General features: G+C 47.8%; 1 protein-coding gene across 1 annotated transcript; it reads right to left on the reverse strand.

Annotated features, from left to right (window-relative positions):
• Nucleotides 1-21,463: 21,463 nt before the first annotated feature.
• Ccr6 (C-C motif chemokine receptor 6) lies at nt 21,464-22,576 on the reverse strand. The gene has a single exon (XM_035439112.1). The coding sequence runs from the start codon at nt 22,565-22,567 to the stop codon at nt 21,464-21,466; it is 1,104 nt and encodes a 367-aa protein (XP_035295003.1). The 5' UTR covers nt 22,568-22,576.
• Between the last annotated feature and the right edge of the window lie 405 nt (nt 22,577-22,981).

Consider the following 22,981-nt stretch of genomic DNA (forward strand, 5'->3'; position numbering starts at 1 on the left):
GGATAAGAAAGTCAAGGTCACCACTGCCTAGGTTCTCAGGGTGGGAAGTTAGGATAAATGCTGATACGCAAATAGTAATGACACATCTGAGAGGAGGGAACCCCAAACGAAAAATTACTTCCATAAGGGTGGATTGTAGACAAGCCTGTGGGTCACCTTCTTAGTGATTGGTAGAGGAGGGCCTAGTCCATTGTGGGTGGGGCCATCCCTGGGCTGGTGGTCCTGGGTTCTGTAAGAAACAGGTTGAGCAAGCCATGAGGAGCAAGGCAGTAAGGTGCACCCCTCTATGGCCTCTGCTTCAGCTTCTGCCTCCAGGTTTCTGCCCTGTTGAGTTACTGTCCTGACTTCCTTCAGTGATGAACTATGATGTGGAAGTGTAAGACAAATACACCCTTTTCCTCCCCAACAGGTTTTTGGTTGTGGTTCTTTATCACAGCAATAGAAACTCTAATAAAGTCACCTAGGATTCAGTAGGGGAAGTGGCTGAGGTTCTTTTTACCGCATGAATTCGATATGCCAGGATCCAAACATTTGTATTTAGATTTACAGGTGACTGCTGCCAACTTCCATGTGGATATTTTTCCATCCCCTACCCCAGCTTCTTTTTTTATAATTAGACTCCCTCTAGAGTCACCAGCCAAGCTTTGGAGAAGGGATCAGAGAGGGCATGAGGGTTGAAACCCTGTTGGAGATATAGAATAGTCCAGCATCAGTTTGATGTAACTGAAATAACATTTTTATTCTTACTAGTACATAACTGAACATTTTAATGAGTTGTAATTTTGGGGGGGGGTACTTGGACTTATACCCAGGACCTTGTGCATGCTCAATATAAACTCTGCCAGGAAGCTTTATCCCAACATCTCTGTATTATATGTGTTTAATGTATCTTCTGTTCAGTGATCAGATCAATCACTCATCAGTTCTCTGTGTTGGACCCTGAAATCAGTTGTTGCCTTGCATCCCAGCACTGAGAAGGCATAATCAGAACTGTAAAATGGAAGTCAGTCTGGTCCATATGCCAGTGTGGCATGAAATGAGGTTTTCATGGTGCTGTAGCTCAGTGCCTAGTGTGTTACTTCTGTCATTGCTATGACCACACACCTCACATGTTTTGGCTCATGGCTTTGGGGGATTTCATTTCATTGCAGCATAGAAGGCACAGTGCGTTCATAGCAGGGAGGGGAGGCTTACAGCAGAGCCTCCTCACATGGCTGTGACTGGGACGCAGAGAGGGAGGGATTGGAACCAGGACCAGGCTGCAAGTCAAAGCCCTCCACAAAAAGACTTGGCTGTGGCACCCAGGCCTGCCTCCTGGATGTTTTTTTATAAATGTTCCAAAACATTACTGTCACCAGGTCTGGAGATCAGGCTTTAAGCTTGTGATCCTGTGGGAGACATTGAACATTTCACATTCAAATTCTAATGCCTACCGTGCAGGCTCTGGCTTTCATCTCTAACACACAAAGAATGTGGAACTGAAAAAAGTAAAAATAACCTGCCAGGCACAGTGCCACCGGCCTGTTATTGCAGCACACAGGACTCTGACACTGAAAGATTGCAAGTTTGATGTCAGTTTTAAGCTCCATAGGGAGTTCCAGCCCAGCCTGGTCTATACAGCAAAACCCTGTCCCAAACAAAGCAGGGATATCTCTTAAGGCTGGCTTGCCTACAGGGCCATGGTTGTGAATTTTCCTTTGTCAACACAGCATATTCGGAACAGTCTTCTGCATCATGTTGCTATGCATTCCCACCCTTTGGCCAGGCTACTGCTGAAGCACCTCCACTCCTTCCCTTCATCCTTTTATTTTCAGTTTTTGATGCTTGAGACTGGTTCTTACGGAACAGTCAGCTAGAGGCCCACAATCCTTCTGCTTCAGACTCTGAGTGCTGGGATTACAGGCCTGAGCAACCACACCCTGTGCATTTTCTGTCCTGTCAGTTAATGGGGGACAGGGGTGAGGCTGAGGGGTCTGAGTCCAATCTAAAATCCTTCACTCACCAGCTCAGCTCTTACTCAAGTGTCATGTGGAGCTGGGGATGGTGAAAATCTGCTTTTGCTTGGCAGTGTTGTTGGGACTGTATCTGAGAAATTCCTTGTTAGGTGTGTAAATGGCCACCCTAGAACCCTGGTGCAGAAGGAAAAGTCACCTACTGGAAGAGATCTCTCCCAGGCTGGTAATGGGGCTCCCAGCTCATCTACACATTGCTTTTGCTTTGTCTCCAGTGTAAGTTACCACACTACTGTGGCAACTTGCAGGCAGACAGCTTCTATATCCCAGTCTTGGCCTGAACTGTAAATAAATTCCTATCACCCATCTCACCAATGTGAGCATCTTAGAACCAGCTCTTTTCAGCTCTAAGTCCTGGGGTAATGTAAAAGAGGTAGTTTCCCTGACCATGCAAGCACTGTCTAAATATGTAGGTACTGATTTGGTCTAGGTGTGGGCTGTTCCTTGGGCCTAACACACTCCCCTGCAGGTCCTAGTGATGCAACCCAAATCAATCTCATTGATTTGTAATAGAATGTAGAATATAAATGAACATGCTGCTGGGCGGTGGTGGTGCACACCTTTAATCCCAGCACTTGGGAGGCTGAGGTAGGTGGATCTCTGTGAGTTCGAGGCCAGCCTGGTCTTCAAAAGAGTTCCATGACAGTCTCCAAAACCTACAGAGAAAACCTGTCTCCAAAAAACCAAAAAACCAAAAAAAAAAAAAACAACAACAAAAAACTTGGGAGGCAGAGGCAGGTGGATCTCTAAGTTCGAGACCAGCCTGGTCTACAAGAGCTAGTTCCAGGACAACCTCCAAAGCCACAGAGAAACCCTGTCTTGAAAAACCATATATATATATATATATATATATATATATATATATATATATATATGCAAAAGCTCTGTGTGTGTGTGTGTGTGTGTGTGTGTGAGAGAGAGAGAGAGAGAGAGAGAGAGAGAGAGAGAGAGAGAGAGAGAGAGAGTGCTCTGGGGTCCATCCCCCACACTGCCAGTAAACTGGGGCCCTAAGGAAGCAAACCCACAAACCAAACATGAATATGTAGTAATTCTACATCCCATCTGCTGCAGTTGGCTTGGTGTGCCCTGTATCTAATCAGTGTCACTCTCATTGCTCCTCTCTCTTGTTTTAAAACATGGAACACTTTGTAAATTCTCCATGCTTTTCTGATCTTAGCAGATGTCAGCTGCACACAACAGGAGCACTGCACAGGGTGTGTTATGTTTTTATTTAAAAAGAGGAAAAGAGAAAGCTGAGGGATTAGACATATTGACTAGTTTATTATACGGGCCCGGCAGAGTAGGGAGACTAAGAAGAGGAACAGGGGTAATGGCTGACCACCATGACTGGTCGCCATAGAGGCAGAGAGAGTGCATAGGTGAGAGAGAGCCAAGAAGAAACAGAGAAGGAGAGTAGAGAGGAAGTAGAGAGAGAGAGAGAAGCAGGAAAGTTGGGACTTTTAAAGGGAAGACTGTGCATGCACACTGAGGTTCCACGCATGCCCAGAGTCATCATGCGTGGCGGGTGACGTGTAATGACATAGCACATTTTCTTGCACATGCCCTGACTGTTGTCAGGGGGCAGGGTCTGTCTCTTAAAGAGGTAGAGCTGATCAGCGTCAAAGCCTGAACCTTTCAGGTGAATCTCCTGCAACAGAGCAGGTTAGAAGACATCAAACTTCTATGGAGGATGCTATGGGACCCTTAGAGGGTCAGAATTAGAGGGTTTCAGCCATTTCCCAATAGGCAGTTGGCAAGATAGTGAGGTTAGTTGGCCCACAGAAGAGTAGTCTGAGATAACCCTATTCTACATCCTGACTTCTTGTCTTAAAAGGAAAATAACTATTAAATGACTGCTGATAGACTAGGTTGTTGATATCTCCCCCTCCCAGGATTTCTCAGTAGCTATGGAGCCTGCCCTAGATCTCACTCTATATACCAGATACCAGGCTGGCCTTGAACTCACAGAAATACTCCTGTCTCTGCCTCCCAAGTGTTGGGATTAAAGGCGTGCACCACCCCTGTCCAGATTTATTTGGTATGTATATAGTGTACTGCCTGCATGTATGCCGGCAGGCCAAAGAGGGCACCAGATCCCATTAGAGATGGTTGTGAGCCACCATGTGGTTGCTGGAAATTGAACTCAGGACCTCTGGAAAAACAGCCAGTGCTTTTGAAAGATTTTAGTTTGCTGAGAGAAAAGGTTTTGAAAGATTTTTGCCTCTTTTATTCGAGACAGGGTTTCTCTGTGGCTTTGGAGGCTGTCCTGGAACTAGCTCTTGTAGACCAGGCTGGTCTCGAACTCACAGAGATCCACCTGCCTCTGCCTCCCGAGTGCTGGGATTAAAGGCGTGCGCCACCACCGCCCGGCTGGTTTTGAAAGATTTTAGTTCACAAAGGCTAGCCCTGAGTTTCCTTAATTCACTTCTGATTTAAGTGCTGTAGCCTAGGTGTGTTTGAGATCTTTGCATCTAAACGATGCTCCAAGCAGATGCAAAGGAACCTAACCATACCCCAAAGGCAAAGAGGCTCTAGGCTCATTCCCCTGTGGTGCTGTCTCCATAGCCATGAAAGATTTTAGTTTGCTGAGAGAAAAAGTTTTGAAAGATTTTAGTTCACAGAGAGAAAAAGTTTCCCACAGGCCTTGGCCCAGGACAAGGAAGTTGGCCCCAACCCCGGGCACATCCTATGGTTTAGACAGGGGCAATTGCCAAGACAACCCTTTTTGGGTCACACCTGGCTGGCCAACAGACAATCAAGGACCTTCCAGGGTATGTTCTGTGGTTTTTCCTTTATAGAAAAGCAGTTCACACCTGGGTGACCACTCTAACATGAGATCATACTTTGTAATCAATCACTTTGTGCCCCTTGCCTGTATGCTGATCTGCGTTTTTTTCTTATATAAGGAGCCTGTAACCCTTGCTGGGGTGTGCAGCTTTACCGATATTGCTGACACCTAATGCGCATTCGTTCAATAAACCCTCTTGCTTTTGCACCTCTTGGTCTGGTTTCTGAGTCTTGGGGGCTCCTCGGGATCCTGAGGCCCCTAGGGGTCTGGGGGTCTTTCAGCCAGAGGCTTCGGCCTGTGCCCTGCAGTGCACCAGGCAGAGCATGCTGGTCTCATCTGCAGAGCTCCCTAATAGGAGGACCTTGGTGGATTCCATGGCAGGCAGGGGTGACCAAGGCAGGGCACACAAAGACACCAGGCAGACAGAGCACCAGAAGTTTTATTAGAAAGGGATGGGGTGGGGGGTGGGGGGTGGGGAGAGGTAAAGATACACAAAGAAGAGAAGAGGGAGACAGGAAAAGTCCTGTCTGCCCCCGGGGAACAGCAGGAAAGAGAGAGGGAAAGAGAGTGTAAGAGGGCAGAAGTTTTTCTTTGCATCTGGACTGACTTCCAGCCAGCATAATGCCTGAATTCTTACGGTTTGTGTTCTCCTTTTTGTTTTGTTTTTTCTTTCTTTTGTGTGTGTATAGGGGGGCGATTTTCGAGGCAGGGATTCTCTGTGGCTTTGGAGGCTGTCCTGGAACTCACAGAGATCTGCCTGCCTCTGCCTCCTGAGTGATGGGATTAAAGGCGTGTGCCACCACCATCTGGCATGTTCTCTGTTTTTGTTCTGTTTAAAATGGGTGTTAAAACTCTCCTGTCTCCTCTTCCCAGGTGCAGGGATTATAGGCGTGCACAGCCACACCTGGGATTCTCTGGGAACACCTTAACTTGGTGATTGTGTCTTCTTCTTCCTGCTCATATTTGCAAGACAGCGCCGCCGTGTGCCTGTAGCAGGAAGCCACAGGGCCACCTTGGGTTCTGAGGACTCAGCCTAAGTGGGGCTGTTTTCTAAAGGTTACAAAATCAAGGAAGCTGACTTTGCCAGCGGAACTCTGATGGAGGAGGACGGCTGACCTGGCCGGCTGACCCATTGCCTGGAAGCTAAGGCTGGAGGAGTGCAGCAGTGTCCACGGCAAGGAGCCGCTCACTCGAGAACATGGCAGCCTGTTCTTCAAGTTAGCCTGTTCTTCAAACTCAGAAAATAGATCGGAGTCTGAATGACTGGGTGAGCTCTGCTTACTCAGCCTCAGAGAGACTCTGCCACGTGTACCGCAGAAACGAGCCCTGATGACCAGAGCAGCTTATCGGAAAGCTAATATTTGTTGTGTGCTCATCGGCTGTCCAAGGGGAAGCCGACAGACAGCAGTCGCATTCCAACATTCCACCAACAGAGAAAGGAGTGGAGATAGCTGTGCACCTGTGCTGCCCACACCTTTCTCTTTTCCCCTGGGCACCACAGCTCTGAGAAAGCCATGTGACTGCTTGTCACAGCCCACCCCAAAACACCTAAGGTAGGATTTCATGCTTAGAAACCTTAGAGCTACAGCTTGAGCCCAAAACGCCTGCCCAAGCACACACATATTCTCTCCACATGGTGTTTTGTGAAATGCTTTTTTACTCTTTTGGTCGACCACCCAACTCCAAATAATTCACACACAAAGTCTTATTATTACTTATGAATGCTCTTTGTTAGCTTGGGTTGTTGCTAGCCAGCTTTTCTTATCTTAAATTATCCCATCTACCTTTTCCCTCTGGGCTTTTATCTTCTGTATATCTTACTTTCCTCTTACTCTGTGGCTGGCTGGGTGGCTGGCCCCTGATGACCTCCTCTCTTCGTTCTCTTGCTCCTCTTCCTTCTCCTTGTTTCTCCTTCTGTTTATACTCTGCCTGCCAGCCCTTGCTCCTGCCTCGATACTCACCATTCAGCTCTTTATTAGACCCTCAGGTGTTTTAGACAGGCAAAGAATCACAGCTTCACCGAGTTAAACAAATACAATATAAATAAAAGTTATGAACCTTAATGTTCTACCACAACATGGCATTGGGTTTTCCATAGGGAGTGAGACAGGAGGAGAAAGGCAAGGGAGTTTTCTCTAACACATTAACTTCAGATCAGACCCACATATGATTTAGGTTCTTGTCCAATTTATTTTTATCTATCTATCCCACTCATCTTTAATTCTTTGTCTGTCCACAGGTGTCATAAGACACCAAAGACTTGTGCCAGGTGGTGCTGCAGGCAACAGACATAGGTTCTCCAGTGATCACACCCCAACAGAAATGCAGAAGCTGAAGTGGTGTACCCATCCCAGTCCCAGGCTCTGCTGCGATGCTAGGAGGGGGATGACGTTACAGAGATTCCTGGGAGGTAGACAGGTCAATTGGCATGCTTCCTCTAGAAGGTGAGGCTCAAACCCTGAGGGACTCTGTGCTCAGAGGCTGGAGAAGGTCATTTTAAGTCGACTGGCAGAGCCCTAGGGCCACGGGGCCAGGCATCCCTAGATGGCAGAGCCATGGGCCACAGGGCCAGGCATGCCAGTATCAGGAGTGAGATGCTAGGAAGGCTCCAGGCAGGGATGCAGAGTGAGCAAGAACTAGCTGGCATTGGCCCTGGCACAAGCATCTCCATGGGTCCAGGTCCCAAAGGCCACAATCAACCCCCTGAGGCTACAGAAGACACCATGCTCCCTTCAGCAAGCAACTGTCTTCTTAAAAAACAAAACACGGGGGTGGGTTGGGGGTGGTAGTGCACGCCTTTAACCCCAGCACTTGGGAGGCAGATGCATGTGGATCTCTGTGAGTTCAAGGCCAGCCTGGTCTTCAAAGAGAGTTCCAGGATGTTATTTTTTTATTTAAAAAGAGGAAAAGAGAAAGCTGAGGGATGAGACATATTGACTAGTTTATTATATGGGGCCGGCAGAGTAGGGAGACTAAGAGAGAAGAGGAACAGGGGTAATGGATAACCGCCATGGCCGGTCGCCATAGAGGCAGAGAGAGTGCATAGGTGAGAGAGAGCCAAGAAGAAACAGAGAAGGAGAGTAGAGAGGAAGTAGAGAGAGAGAGAGAGAGAGAGAAGCAGGAAAGTTGGGACTTTTAAAGGGAAGACTGTGCATGCACACTGTGGTTCCACACATGCCCAGAGTCATCATGGGTGACAGGTGACGTGTAATGACATAGTACGTTTTCTTGCACATGCCCTGACTGTTGTCAGGGGGCAGGGTCTGTCTCTTAAAGAGGAAGAGCTGATCAGCATCAAAGCCTGAACCTTTCACAGGACAGTCGCCAAACCTACAGAGAAACCCTGTCTAGAAAAACAAAACAAAACAAAACCAGAATTCATGGTGTATGTGCATTGTCCATGATGCTATTACATAAAGGACATTTTCATACAAATCTAGGCAGATTCCTCTGTACTCTCTCCCTTTCTCTTTTTGAAAATTAGATTCTGGTTTTTTGTTTTGTTTTCCCAAGTCCTGGTAGACCCTAAAAGCCTGGTCACCTGGCCCAACACAGCCTGACAATTTACAAAACAGGTCAAGCACACTTGGATTTGGATGTGCCCAGCAAGTCCCCAAGCACAGCTACCTGATGTGAGAAATAACCTGTACCCAGGGAAGCTGCCCACTCTATTTTGCTTGAGACCTCGAGGAGGTGAGGGTGCTCTGTGGCTAGCAAGACTGATAGGGGCCAGCTCTAAACAGTGAGCATCTGCAGGGGCAGAGCTACACCCTGGGCTCTCCACTCTGCACAGTGGGGATGGGTAGAGGCCCCTCCCTTGACTGCCTCAGTGGCATGTGAAACTCCTTGTACAGGTAACTGCCCAGGGCATGGGTGAGCAGGGGTGGAACATGGGGAATCAGGAGGGAAGTTTCTCTGTTCTTTGGATCTGGAGTTTCCCCAAGGGCTGATAAGCTAAAGGCCTTTAGTCCATATCTTGTAGCTTTAAGGGATTGTGTGGGGGTGGGGAGGTTATTGGAGGCGTGCCCTGAAAGACAGTTAAGAGACTGGCAGCCCTTCTTTCCCTCATGGTCTAGCCATCATGACTTCCCGTGCCACATGAACCCACTCTTGGGTGCTATGCTACTACAAGCTTAGAGCAATGGGACCCATCAGAGATCGAATCCTCTACCACTGAACCTTTCTTGTTTTTAACATAATGATCTCTGTTGCTTTGTCTCAGTAACAGAGAGCCAACACAATTTCAAACAAGTTAAGTGAGAGCCGATAAAAGGGACATGGGACACTAGATCAGGTGGAAATACCAGCAGGCTCGCTCTACTTGGGGGATAAAGACTATCTGTGGTGGCTGTTTGCACTTCCTAGGACTGCTACAACAAACTCCCACCAGTGAAGGGCTTAAACAGACACAGCTCTCGAAGCTGTGGGGGCTGGATGTCCATGATCAAGGTGTCAGTGGGAGTAGTAGTTTCTTTTCTACAAAGGAGAAAGAGCTCTTATCTCATGGTTCAGCCTGTCACGGTGGGAAGGCAAAGCAAACGGGCTCATCCACAGACACAAGAGCGCAGAGTGGGTTGGCTCACATCACAGTAGAACAGGAAACAGCAAGACAGATCACATCCAGGGCTAGGTGTAGCTTTCAAAGACCTGCCTTTCCTGACCTACTTTAGCCAGGCAGGTCCCACCTCCTAAAGGCTTCCAGGCCCCCCAAAATAGCGCTGCCAAATGGGAACAAAACAGGAAACTGTGAAACATTTCAGATTCAAACCATAAACAGCAGCACAGTTGGTTCCCCAAAGGTCCCTTTTTATAGCTTCCAAATGGTGTCTTGTCTTTGCAACTCTACACAGCATCTCTTTCTTCATAGCTCTCTCTGTGTCCAAACTTCCTGTGAAATGGTTTAAATATTTATCTGTATGTGTGCATGTGCAGCTGTGGGTGCCTATGCACATGTGTGGAAGCCAGAAGAGGGCGCAGAGCAGCCTCCTCTATCACCCCGCTTACTCCCAGGCAGGAGGTAGGGTCTCTCTCTGAACACAGGCAAGGTTCTCATGTCACGCTCAGTTAGGCTTGACTAGCAAGCCCCAGTAATTCTCCTGGCTCTGCTCCCCTGCAGAGCTGGGGTTACAAATGTGCGCCCAACTGAAGGGACCAGACCTTCACCCAGCCCCCTGCCTTGTCAGCCATGACAGGCTGCAGAAAAGCCCCAGCAAGACAGAAAAGCCCCTGACTCAGAAAAAGTGCTGAGCTTCCTGACCTTGTCTGACGACGTGGCAAAGAACCAATCAGAAGTTAGCTGGTGGGCTCTGGATGTACTTGAAGGTAAAAGTGGGGCAACAGTGACATGCAGAGCATAGCAACCGCCCTGAGAGGAACTATAGACCATAACAACCAGTTGACCAATCAACATAGGGCAGGTCAACCAATCCCGGAAGTGCAGCAATCCCCATCCCCTGTCGTCCCCTATCCCCCCATCCTCGTGGGTCCCCCTCCATTCCACCCACCATGGTGAATGCCCGAGTTAAGGCAGTTAACTCCTTAATAACAAAAGACTCTTTGCTTTTGCATTGGAATGGGTCTCTTGGTGATTTGGGGGTTCAGAATTTGGGCACAACACCAATACCTGACTTGGTACATACATGTGTGCTGGGAACCATCTCCATTCTTACTATGGTCAGCAATGCTCTCACCCACCGAGTCATCTCCCCAGAGCCCCAAGCCTCCCCTTTAAATAAGGACCCTGGCTATGCCTGTTTAGGGCCACCCCCAAATGACCTCTCCTTGGCTTGATGGCCCCCATGAAGACCCCATCTCCAAAAACAGTCACACTCTTAGGTCCTGGGGTCAGAACTTCAATAGGAGACAATTTGGAAGGATCCAGGGACACAGTAACATCAATAGTAGTTTATTAGCTTTTCCTTCTGTGTCTTGTCATCAGCACTCTCCTTCCCTCTCACCCCCCCCCCCCCGAGTCTTCTAGCATGTGCTGACCATCACCAGCTTTTCCCTTGGGGCACAATTTTCACATGACTAAATTAGAAAATCAACAGAGCCTGTGGCTCCTGCTGGGAAGGGTGTGCACTTGGAAGTTTGTGAGGATGGGCTGTGCTAGGCTAGGAACCCCTGTTTTGCTGCTGTCATTAGTGTGGAAGTAAGTGGAAGAGGAGGAATGGGACAATATGAGGATGTCCAGAGGCTGCAAGACACACTTAGTGGCTTTTGCACCTTTTTGTTGTTGTTGTTTGTTTTTTGTTTTGTTTTGTTTTTTGAAGCAGGGTTTCTCCGTGGCTTTGGAGGCTGTTCTGGAACTAGCTCTTGTAGACCAGACTGGTCTCGAACTCACAGAGCTCCACCTGCCTCTGCCTCCTGAGTGCTGGGACTAAAGGCATGCGCCACCACCACCCAGCGGCTTTTGCACCTTTAATCCAAGAGCTTTCCAGTTGTGCTGTGGCTCAGTCCTAGCTCAAACCTTTAATCGAGAGCTTTCTGCTTGAATATTGCAAATAGGATTAAATAAAGTCAACCTTAGGTCAAGAGGTGGAGGAAGCAACCAGTTGACAAGTGAACAAGAAAAAAAAAAAAAAAACAAAACATAGAGAGTAAGAGGAAGTCAGGAGGACAGAGAGAGACATACACACAGGGAGTAGAAGGAAGGGACATCTAGTTTCAAGAGGCTGTTTGAGACTGGGAGGAGGCTTGTGGGACATCAGCTGAGGAAGAAACTCAGCTGGTTGCTCTCTCTGCCTCTCTGAGCCAGGAGGCTTTGACCACAGCATCTGGCTCCTGGGTCGTTATTGAAAATTCGGATGAATGAGAGATGGAAAGCGGGTCATGAGTTCAAATTCTAGGATCCCTGAAATTTCCCGCGCCCCTGGCAGGAGAGGTTGCAGAGAAAGCCTATGCTTGGCAGGCATGAGCAGCAAGAGAGGTTACAGAGAGTCTAAAATCATGTTGGGCGTCAAAATGTTATTCTTTGGTTAAATTAGAAATAAAGAAGGGGTGCAAGATGAGACATGAGACTATTCAACAGTTTATTGTATCACAGAGAGCGAGTGAGAGAGAAATAGAGAGGAGAAGAGGCAGAGAGAATGAAGAAGAGGCAGAGAGAGAGAAGTAAAGAGGAGAGAGAGAAGAAGCAGAGAGAAGAGACCGTAAGGTGGGTAGGGGTCTGTCTTTTAAAGGGGTCCTCTACACCTGCATGCAGACTTAGTTCCCATGGAACCCTGGGCTGACCTGAGTGGATTCTGCCAGGTAACAGGGGCAGGTCAGCATAATGGCTGAACCTTTCACGAATGGCACCATGTGGACTGCCATACAGGAGCAGGAAAGCATGGATTCACATTGGAGTGTCTTAGCAGGTAACTGGCCCAGGTCATGGGTGCCCCAGACCAGCAGCCTGGGCTTCCTCCTGAAGGATGAGAGCTGCTGATCATTTCCACACAGCACAGAGGGGTGGGCAGGGCTGTTCCAGTGGAGCGCTGAGTTGAGTATGGAATAAATTTGGATTGACCAGCCAGGTGTGGTTGCTGACAGCACATGTTCCAGGGTGGTAGGGTGGAGGGACCCAGGTAAGGACCTATCAGGACACCTCAAGACAGGGTTTTCCTGTGAAGTAAGGTGTCTTGATCTACAGTAGAGCGTGCCTGCTATTGAGTAAAGGAGAACTGGGAAGAGGAAGGACAGATCTGTTCCACGGATGCATTGTGGATGCCAATCTGAGTGTTCTTGATTTTTTTTTTTAAGGAAATAAGGATACCCCTGGACTGGTAGATACTACTGTGTCTTTGTGGTTGAGGACCAAAAAGGCTAGCAAAATCCAAAAGCTTTTCAATCCCTCTAAACAAGATGGTTTCTACCAATATGTTGTCAGAAAGTCCTTAAACCAAGAAGGTGAGAAGCCCAGGACCAATGCGCCCAAGGTTCAGCATCTAATTTGTCCACATGTCCTGTGGCACCAATGCCAATATTTGGTTCTGAGGAAACAATGCACTAAGAGGCTGTGGAATGTGCCAAACTTTTGGCCAAGAGAATGAGGGAAATCAAAGAAAATGACTGGAGCAGATAGCTAAGTGTCGTATACTTCTTAGTCCAGTTTAAGATAGGATTTAAGAGTAACAAAAAAATTACCAGAGGTGGTGGCACATGCCTTTAAATCCCCTCACTCCAGAGGCAGAGGCAGGTGGATCTCTGTGAGCTCAAGACCAGCCTGGTCTACAAGAGCTAGTGCCAGGACAGCCTCCAAAGCCACAGAAAAACCCTGTCTCGAAAAACAAAAAACAAAAAACAAACAAAAAAAAACAAAAAAAAAAGAAAGAAAGAAAAAAAAGTAACAAAAAGCCAGGTGATGGTGGCACATGTTGTTGTGCCCAGATTCTGAACTCCAAAATCACCAAGAGACCCATTCTGATGCAAAAGCAAAGAGTATTTTATTGTTGTTTAATGAGCTAACTTGGGTCCTTCACCAATTCATCATGGTGGATGGTGGGAGAAGGACCCAGAGAAACCAAGAGGCAGGGAACTTATTGGGCAGCATAAGGAGAGTGTATAGGGGCACGAAACAACCTCGGGATTGGTGCGCTTCTGGACTTGGGTAGCTTGTCCTGTGCTGATTGGTCAACTGGTTGTTATGGCCTATAGGCCCTCCCAGGGTGGTTGTTATGCTTGACACATTACTGTTACTCCACTTTTACTGTAAAGCATGCCCAGAGCCGAAAAGCACATCCAGAATCTGGCCAACAAACTTCTGATGGGTTCTTTGACACATGGAAGGTATCTGACCTCCCAGTGACTAGAGCAGGTCCAGCAAGGTCAGACATGTGCTGAGCCAGAAGCCTACTTGTCACTGCTAAAGCGGCGGGGGTGGTGGTGGTGGTGGTGGTGGTGGGGGTGGGGGTTACCTTGGATTTTTTTTGGGTGGGGGCTGGTCCATTCAATGTCTCTAATCCAGCACTCAGGAGGCAGAGGCAGGCAGGTCTCTGAGTTCCACAACAGCCTGGTCTACAGAGTGAGTTCCAGGACAGCCCTCACTCAACAAAGAAACCCTGTCTCAAAAACAAACAAACAAACAAAAAACCCAAACAAACAAACAAACAAACAAATGATCAGTCCTTGGGAGAGGTGGGGGCAGGGATACAGAAGCCAGGGAGATGGCTCTGCAGTAAAGGCACTTGCAAGCAACTGGATGATCCGGGTGTGACCTTGGATCACATCCTATATGTGGTAGCCCCCCTCTGAAATCCTAGCATGCCTCCCAAGGTGTGAGGTGGAGGCAGGAGAATCATCAAGAATCACACAAGCTGAACAGCAGCAGAACCAAGACAGACCCTGCCTCAAAAACAAGGCTGAAGAGGGAGAACTGGCTGGCCTTGCATGTGTGCTGTGGCATGTGCATGCCTACACACACACACACACACACACACACACACACACACACACACACACACACTTTTTTTTTTAACAACAAAAAACAAGAAACAAAACAAGGTAAGGACAGGGAGGAGTAGGAGCAGGGGAGAGAGGGAAACTGTGGTTGCTATGCAAAATGAATAAAACAAACAAACAAACAAAAAACAAGAAACAGGGTTGGAGAGATAGGTCAGAGGTTAAGAGCACTGACTGTTCTTCCACAGGTCATGAGTTCAATTCTCTGCAGCCACAGGGTGGCTCACAACCATGTATAATGAGATCTGGTGCCCTCTTCTGGCCTGCAGGCATATATGCAGGAGGAACACTATACATAATAAATCTATCAATCTATCTATCTATCTATCTATCTATCTATCTATCTATCTATCCTACAAACACACACACATAAAACAAGAAACAAAACTAAATGAAACAACCCCCCTCTCAGCCCTCCTTAAGGTACTTACGAAGCAGGTGTTTTAAAGGAGGCATCTAAGCTGGGCGTTGGTGGCACACGCCTTTAATCCCAGCACTCGGGAGGCAGAGGCAGGCAGATCTCTGTGAGTTCGAGGCCAGCCTGGTCTCCAGAGCGAGTGCCAGGATAGGCTCCAAAGCTACACAGAGAAACCCTGTCTCGAAAACGGAAAAAAAAGGAGTATCTAAACCTTCTACATGAAGAACAACCAGTTCACACCCTGGGTTCCTATGAAACCAACCACACCCCGATCATCTCAACACCTTCACCTGTGCAGGTCTAGGGTGGATTTATGATCCTCAGCTTCTCCCAGCATGGGCCATCGGAGCACAGACTCGGTGTTCTGCTCAGAACTCAGGGCCAGCAGTTGCCTATTCAGGCAGTAGAAGGAACCAGAAACAAAGGCTGGCCTGGCCTGCACTGTCCCCTGGGAGCTCTGTCTGGTGCGGTGCCCTTCTGAGAGAGCTTTCAAAGGAAACAGGCTCAGGAAAGCGCTAATTACCTGCTGGTGTAAGGAGGCAAGTGCTACTTCTATGGATGTGAACTTATCGCTCTCTTGTGGCAGATTATAAAATTGCAGACACACAGAACTCGCTGTGAGGTATGGTCAAGTTCCAGAAAGAAGTGCACCAGGTAAAGAGGTGCAAGAAATGCACTTCATCCTCCGGGAACATCAAAGCCCCACATAGAGCAAGCTATGTAGCTATAGCTACAGACCAGATACAAGATACAAGAACCTGGTTCTAGGGCATCTTACGTTTTTCTCTTCACCTGCAGGCTGCAGCATCCAGACTGAGTTCCAATTGCCATTCCCACAGCCAGGAAGTTTCCAACCCTAGCTTCATCCTACTGAAATAATGAAGTAATGAGAGGGGGTGGGGAGGAGAGGAGGAGGAGGAAGGAAGGTACATGGTGGAGTTGATAGCTGTTGTAGAATATTATTTTAAGATGTGTTACATTGGATTATGCTGTAGAACATTTGCTTAATGATGCAAATGTGTGTTGCATTCCTTTAGGTTGCATTTGTTTAACTCTCTGAAGCTGTGTTTTTTGCCAGTCTTTGCCAATCTGAAACACCTGATTGGTCTAATAAAGAGCTGAATGGCCAATAGCAAGGCAGGAGAAAACATAAGCAGGGCTGGCAGTCAGACTACATAGAAGGAGAAATCAAGGAAAGACAAAGGATTCAGAAAAGAAGGGGCTAGCTACCAATCCACACAGGCAGCCACGGAACAAGAAGGAAAGAAAAAAATATACAGAAATAGAGAAGGGTAAAGCCCCAGAGGCAAAAGTAGATGGGATAATTTAAGTTGAGAAAGTCTGGCAAGAAACAAGCCAAGCTAAGGCCAGGCATTCATAAGAAATAATAAGACTCTGCTAGGTGTTGGTGGCACACACCTTTAATCCCTGCACTCGGGAGGCAGAGGCAAGAAATCTCTGTGAATTTGAGGCCACCCTGGTCTACAGAGTGAGTGCCAGGACAGGCTCCAAAGCTACACAGAGAAACTCTGCCTCAACCACCCATGGTTGGCTGTTGAAAGACCTAGTCTTGTACAGGTTCAGGTACTCAGCTCCTGATTGGAATGACTATCATCTCAAAAGCTAGCATTCCTTAGCTAGCTCTTCCTCCCCTCTGGCTCAGACATTCTTTGTTTTTTCACAAAGGAAGGAAGGAAAGAAGGAAGAAGAAAGGAAGGTAGGAGGAAGGAAGGAAGGAAGGAAGGAAGGAAGGAAGGAAAAAGAAAAAGAAAGTCTTGAGTCTGTAAGAATAGATAAAAGGTAGATCATTTTCGGCAAGGTTTACCATGGTATAAAAATGCGTGGAGAGCGAACAAGAAGCCAGATGCTCATCCATGGAGAGGTAGCCCTCAAGTGGGAGCAGTAGCCACTCAGCTTCCTCAGTTGATTTCTGCTGGTGGCCTGTAAGTTTCTGATTTGATGAGGTCATCTTTGTTTTCTCCCTCAGTTTCTGTACTCCAGTTAATTCTGCTGGGTAGTATTAGCACCCAGTTTGATGATGGTTTTCTATTTGTTGCTTTTTTCAATTGGCTGCTTATTCTTTTACTTTTTTTTGCTCTCTCTCTCTCTCTATATATATATATATGTATATATATACACATATATAGTAACAATTATGTATGATAAATAGCATGCACACGTGTGTGTGTGTGTGTGTGTGTGTGTGTGTGTGTGTATTCACCCATTCAGAACACACCCATTCAGAACAAAGCATGCTATGGTAGCTCATTATTTGGACTGCACAGACAGTTGTGGGTGTGGCCTTTGGTTTTTTTGTATGGACTGTGGAAGCCGAAGGGATCAAGTATGACCCTGACTGAGCAGTCCTGCTTTGCTAAAACAGGGAGAGGGAATGCATTCTCAGGCCTTGGGCTGCACAGTGGCTCTGTCTGGAGGCAGAGTGGGGACACATGGGAGGTGATAAAGCACATGCTCAATGGATAGTCTCCAGCTGCTTCACCTGTGGTTCAGGGGATTTTAAGGAGTGTGTACTCATTTGCATTCATGAGGCAGCTGCATGAAGACCCCAAGAGCAGCTCAAATCTCCAAGCTGTTCCTTGTCCTGGATCCAGGTCCCAGTGGACCTCTGCAGCATTTCCTATCATCCTCTTGGAAACCCTGCCCCAGCAGTCACTTGGGAGCTGTCTCTCCACCATTTCATGTGCTGTTAGTGTGGTTGTGATCACATGTCTGAGTCATTTTGCAAACCTGATGTTATGAACCAGGTGTTATGAACAATAAACAAGTTCATGGAAAAGGAAACAGATGAATTGCCTTTCAGAAACTTTATTAAGGGAGTTTTAGGCTCATGGCTATAGGCAGCCATAAGAGGCTGTGAAGTCAGAGAAACAGACACTATGCCCAGCATGAAGGAAGTCCTGCAGGGAAAAAACCTTCAAATCCCTTTAGTTCCGGGATATTTGGAGAGTTGCTGGGTCATATGATAGACAGTGTCATTGGGTCCTAAAGGGGTTTGGAAAGCCCTTCGGCACTAGTGAACAGAGAGGGTTGCTTGCTTTTACATAGTTTGTTTGGTTGCAGAGGCACATTCTATACCACAGGACAAAGCTACATGCTAGGCGTCAGGGAGCCACTGGCAGGGATTAGATGCCACTCCAGATTACTTGTGTCTGGGCAGTTGGGAGGGAGGCAGGTCTATTGCCAAAAAGGAAAGAGAGAATTTGATGGCATGTAGAGCAAGGTCACAGCAGTCCCTGGTTGCCTTACCGGGGACTGTAGAGGTTGTGTAGCCTGAGCTAAAGAGTGTGAGCTAACAGGAGAGGCAGAACTTAAGCTACTGTTCAAAGCCTCTGATGCTCTCTTTCCCTGCTTGAAGGCTCACCAGGCCATCTTTCTGTGTCATGAGAATTTCTGTGCTTGCTTGGAGTCCCTAGTTTCTCTCTTTCAATTTCTCATTCTCCTCACAAGCAGCCATTCCCACAGGCTTGCTGTCCCTCATCTCTTTCCATCTGCTGCTAACGTGGCCCCTCCTCCACGATCTGCCAGCTCTCTCTCAGGCAGTTTGTACTGTCCCACAGCCACCCTGCCCCTCACTCATGGCAGTACACAGAACAGAGTACACTCATGGCAGTACACAGTACATTGTGGCCATTGGCAGAGGGTGAGAGCTGGCAGTCCACAGTGGCGTTGGTCCTGGTCTGCAGGAAAACCCTAGGGATCTGCTGTCAATTAGCAACCCTAGTCCCATGGCATGAAAGCATCAAGGGTTGTCAGGAGGAAGGGGCCACCTTAGCAGCAGATGGAGGGATAAGGGGCAGCAAGCCTGTGGGAATGGCTGCTTGTGAGGGGAATGAGAAACTGGAAGTGAGAAACTCAGTGCAGAAATTCTCATGCCACAGACAGGGCTGAAACTCTTGGTGTGACTTTACAGACAGACTCTTTGATGGCTCACTCAGGAAGAACAAGTTGAAGATTCAGCCAGAGACTGAGTGTGGGTAGTCCCTCCCTCCCATGGGAGTCAATGACGGGGATGCAGCTGGGCGGGGGAGGGGGACAGAATGTGTGCCCTATGCACACATGGCCTGGACTTTGATACCCAGCCCTGCAACATGAGAAGGGAGAAGACAGAGAGTTAGGATGCTGGTTTGTGAAGCAAGGGGTTCCTACAGCATAGCACCAACCCCTAGGTGATGTGGCTCTGTTTGAGCCTCTGTGGCAGTGGGTCTATGCTGCCTTCACGGGGACACTCAACTGTGTGTCCTTGACCACATCACAGCCTATGAAGGCTGAAGGACAGGATCCGTGCAGAAGAGCAATGAGTATGTTTCAGTTTTATTTATTTTTGATGTCACATTTTGAGATAGTCTCACTATGCTGCTCAGGCTGGCTTTGAACTACTGGGCTCAGGTGATCCTCCTGCTCGGGCTCACAGGTGGCTGGAACTAAGAAAGCTAGCTGGACATTGGAGTAGTAAGTCAACAGGGGTCCATGCATTCCTTCTTTCTCTGCCATTGACTGTGACCATGGCTTTACTTCATTGACTTCCCTACAACAATGGGCTTGGACCTGGAACTGCAAACTGAAACAGACCTGTGCTTCCCAAAGTTGCTTTTGGTCAGGATGAGTATTTTATCGCAGCAACAGAAATTAAACCAGGGCTCTGTGAAAGCAGGTGCACAGTCTGCACAGGGTTTCTCTGTGTAGCTTTGGAGCCTGTCCTGACACTCACTCTGTAGACCAGGGTGGCTTCAAACTTACAGAGATCTGCCTGCCTCTGTCTCCTGAGTGCTGGAGTTAAAGGTGTGCGACAACAAAGCCTGGGCCCACTTTCTATGTTAATGTTTCTTAAAGCAAACAAAAAGACCCAGAATTATTAAAGCTTGTGAGTAAGTTTGTATTTCAATGTGTGAAACAATGAGAGTAAGCCAAGGGAGTTCCAAACGCTGGGTGGGGAGATGCTTCAGACAGTAAAACATGGGCATTGTAGGCACAAAGACCAGTTCAATGTCCAGAACCTATGTAAGAAAAAAAAAAAGCTGTGGTGGTTCATGCTGGGAGCAGAGGTGGGCAGGTCCGTGGCTCCCCTGGCCTGCCAGTCTAGCCTACTTACTGAGCTGTGAGGCACCAAGAGACAATCTTAAACAAGGAAAAAGACAATACCTGAGGAATACACCTGAAGTAGTCCTCCACGCTCAAGTACACACACACACACACACACACACACACACACACACACACACACACACTACAGAAAGGTATTGCTATAGCTCACTAACCATTGAACTTACAAACCATGCATCAGATCGAACATGTCAGTATTTTGACATCCCAATCAGCAACTTTTGGAAGGAGGCTTGTGTTTCTGAATTCCCAATTCATGTTCACCATCTGCTTATGCAATGCATCAAGGACTAGAGTCCCATGGGCTTCTGATGAGGCTGAAGAGACTTCAAAACCTGATTCTACTGCTAACCGTGACTTTGGGTAAAGCTGCCTTAAGAACAGTCTCAGAGCCAGGCGCAGTGGCACAGGCCTGTAATCCTAGCTATTTGTAGAGTGGAGGCAGGAGCATTTCCAAATTCAAGACCTGCATGGACATCTTAATGAGACTCTGTCTCGAAATAAAAGGTGCAGAAGTCTTGGGATACAGCACAGTTGTAGCACACTTGCAGAGCCTCACATGAGACCTTCGGCTCAATCCCAATTTAAACAAACAACAAATCTACTTGGTCTCAGAGGCCACCATGCTTTCCACAGTTCAGGGGCTAACCTGAAGTTTTGGTGACTGGAATCTTCAGCTCCATTTCAAAACTGGAAGAAAAGCAATTTCAGCTACAGACAAGTCATGTTTACCACCCATGGGATGAACGCTAAGCTATGCTAGAAACTGCTGAACCCATAGCCCAGCCTGGAACAGGATCCCTGCTTGCCACCTCAGGCTCCACTCACCTCAGAAGGGAGGGGAACCACAGGAAGCCACTTCCTGAAATGGAAGCAAGCCCAGGCACCTGTGCCTCCTGGGTTGCTGTTCCAGTTTGTGGATGCTTGCCCTTGCCTTCACCCTCCACTGTGTAGCACTTGGTGAGATGATAAAAGGGAACCAGGCACAGGATCTTTGTGACTTGCCATCAGGGATAATAAACATCTTGTTAGCTTCACATGAGTCACAGGAAGGCTTCTGTTTTCTCACTTTTTTTTTTTTTTTTTTTTTTTCGAGACAGGGTTTCTCTGTGTAGCTTTGGAGCCTTTCATGGCACTCGCTCTGGAGACCAGGCTGGCCTCGAACTCACAGAGATCCTCCTGCCTCTGCCTCCCGAGTGCCACCAACGCCCAGCTTCTTAGGAAGGCTTCTGTTGCTTTTCCCCAAGCTGTGTCCTTGTTTTGTGCTGTGACTGGGTCTGTGACCCCTTCATGAATGTTCCTGAATATGATTATGTTCATAAATGCTTCCCTCTAATCCAGCATTCTCCACAGCTTGTTTTGTGGAACATCAACCTCAGAAGACAGGGGCCACCAAGGTTTCTTGTCAACGACACAGGGGCGGGTGTGGGGGGGAGAGTTTGGCTATTGGTGCCCACCTGCTGCCCATTGGTTCTGATCCTGCAGGAAGACTTCTTAATTTCCATAGTTATTTGGGCATGGCTTCTCTCTCTCTCTCTCTCTCTCTCTCTCTCTCTCTCTCTCTCTCTCTCTCTCTCTCTCTCTCTCTCACACACACACACACACACACACACACACACACACACACACACACACTAGCAAGTTTCACAAAGGCTTTGGGGCATGTGGCTTCATACCCACATGTTACATGGTGAAGGATGATGCGTTGTCATTGTCCATGATCTCACTGGTCTGCCGGGAAGTGTAGCTTTCCAAGTACATCCGAGCACAGAGGAAGCCTGGCACTTTGTTCTTTCTTCTCGAACACCACACATCCTTCATGATCTTCATGAAGTAGTTTCTAAATTTCTGTCCAATAAATGCGTACAACACGGGGTTGAGGCAGCAGTGCAGGAAAGCCAGGACCTCAGCAACATTCCTGGCGTAGGCGAGGCGTATCTCACCGCGGCAGGTGCGGTTCATGTTGCCTGTGTTCACCGCAGTTATGAGAAGGACCACGTTGTGAGGGATCTGACAAGCCAGGAACACAAGAACCACAGCGATCACAACACGGATGGCTCTGTGCCTTTTAGAATTCTGGGCCTGCACCAATGTCTTGACGATGAACAGGTAGCAGAACACCATGAACAACAGAGGGATGAAGAAGCCAAAAAGCAGCTCTAGCCCTAGCCCCAGCAGTTTCCAGGTGATGGGCTCCGAGACAGACTTGTACCGGGGCTCGCAGACCTCTCTGTCCTGGAAACTGTATTTCTTATTGAAGATGAATGTGGGACTTGAGATGAAGACCGATATGACCCACACCACCAAACAGATGATCTTACTGTGTCCCAGTGTTCTGGATCGTACCCGGAAAGATTTGGTTGCCTGGACGATGGCAATGTACCTGTCCATGCTGATACAGGCCAAGAGCAGCATTCCACAGTTAAAGTTGACTGCATAGATGCCTTTCATCAGTTTACACAGTGAGTTGCTGAAAACCCATGTCCCGGTGGCATGAGTCACTGCCCAGAACGGCAGAGTGAGGACAAAAAGTATGTCTGTAATGGCCATGTTCAATAGGTAAACATCAGTCATAGACCTTGCCTTCTTGTAGAAGGCAAAGGTCATCACCACCATAACATTGCCCAGGAGGCCAAAGACACATATTAAGGAGTAGGCAACTGGCACAAATACCCTGGTGAACTCCCTGACCTCTTCCAAGGAGCACGGCAAGTCGTCTGTAGGTACAGAATAGAAGTTGGAGTCCGAGTAATCTTCAGTTGAGAAGTAGGTCTCCGTGGAATTCATTTTCTCCTGGAAAACAATGGAAACAGAATTAGCGATGGCATATTTTCAAGCCACTGCATTGAGTCAAGTTCCCACTCGCTGCCAAAATAGTCTCACTTCATACAGGATAGTCCTTGGTGTAGGCAGGAGACCCAGACCTGGTGTAGAATGTGAAGGGGAGGGGCGTGTTCAGCCATGCACTCACTAGCACGGATGTTAGGAGAGCCCAGGCGAAGCTATCGAGGATAGAAGACAAAATGTGCTTCAGTCATGCTGTGTTCTGGAACATTCTATCCCGTCAGAACATACTGTACTGCATGTTGTTTGCTGTGAAAATACCCATTTTACAGGATTTCCTGGCACTTTCTGAAGAGCCAGAGAGGAAGCACTGTGGGCTCTGCAGGCCTGGAGGCTCTATCTCAGTGTCTCAGACCA

The sequence above is a fragment of the Cricetulus griseus genome, chromosome 2, assembly GCF_003668045.3.
Source record: "Cricetulus griseus strain 17A/GY chromosome 2, alternate assembly CriGri-PICRH-1.0, whole genome shotgun sequence".
NCBI classification, from domain to species: Eukaryota; Metazoa; Chordata; class Mammalia; order Rodentia; family Cricetidae; genus Cricetulus; species Cricetulus griseus.

Bases quoted from the DNA above. Each gene is read 5' to 3' on its own strand.
- Ccr6 (XM_035439112.1), bottom strand. From the start codon at position 22,567: ATGAATTCCACGGAGACCTACTTCTCAACTGAAGATTACTCGGACTCC.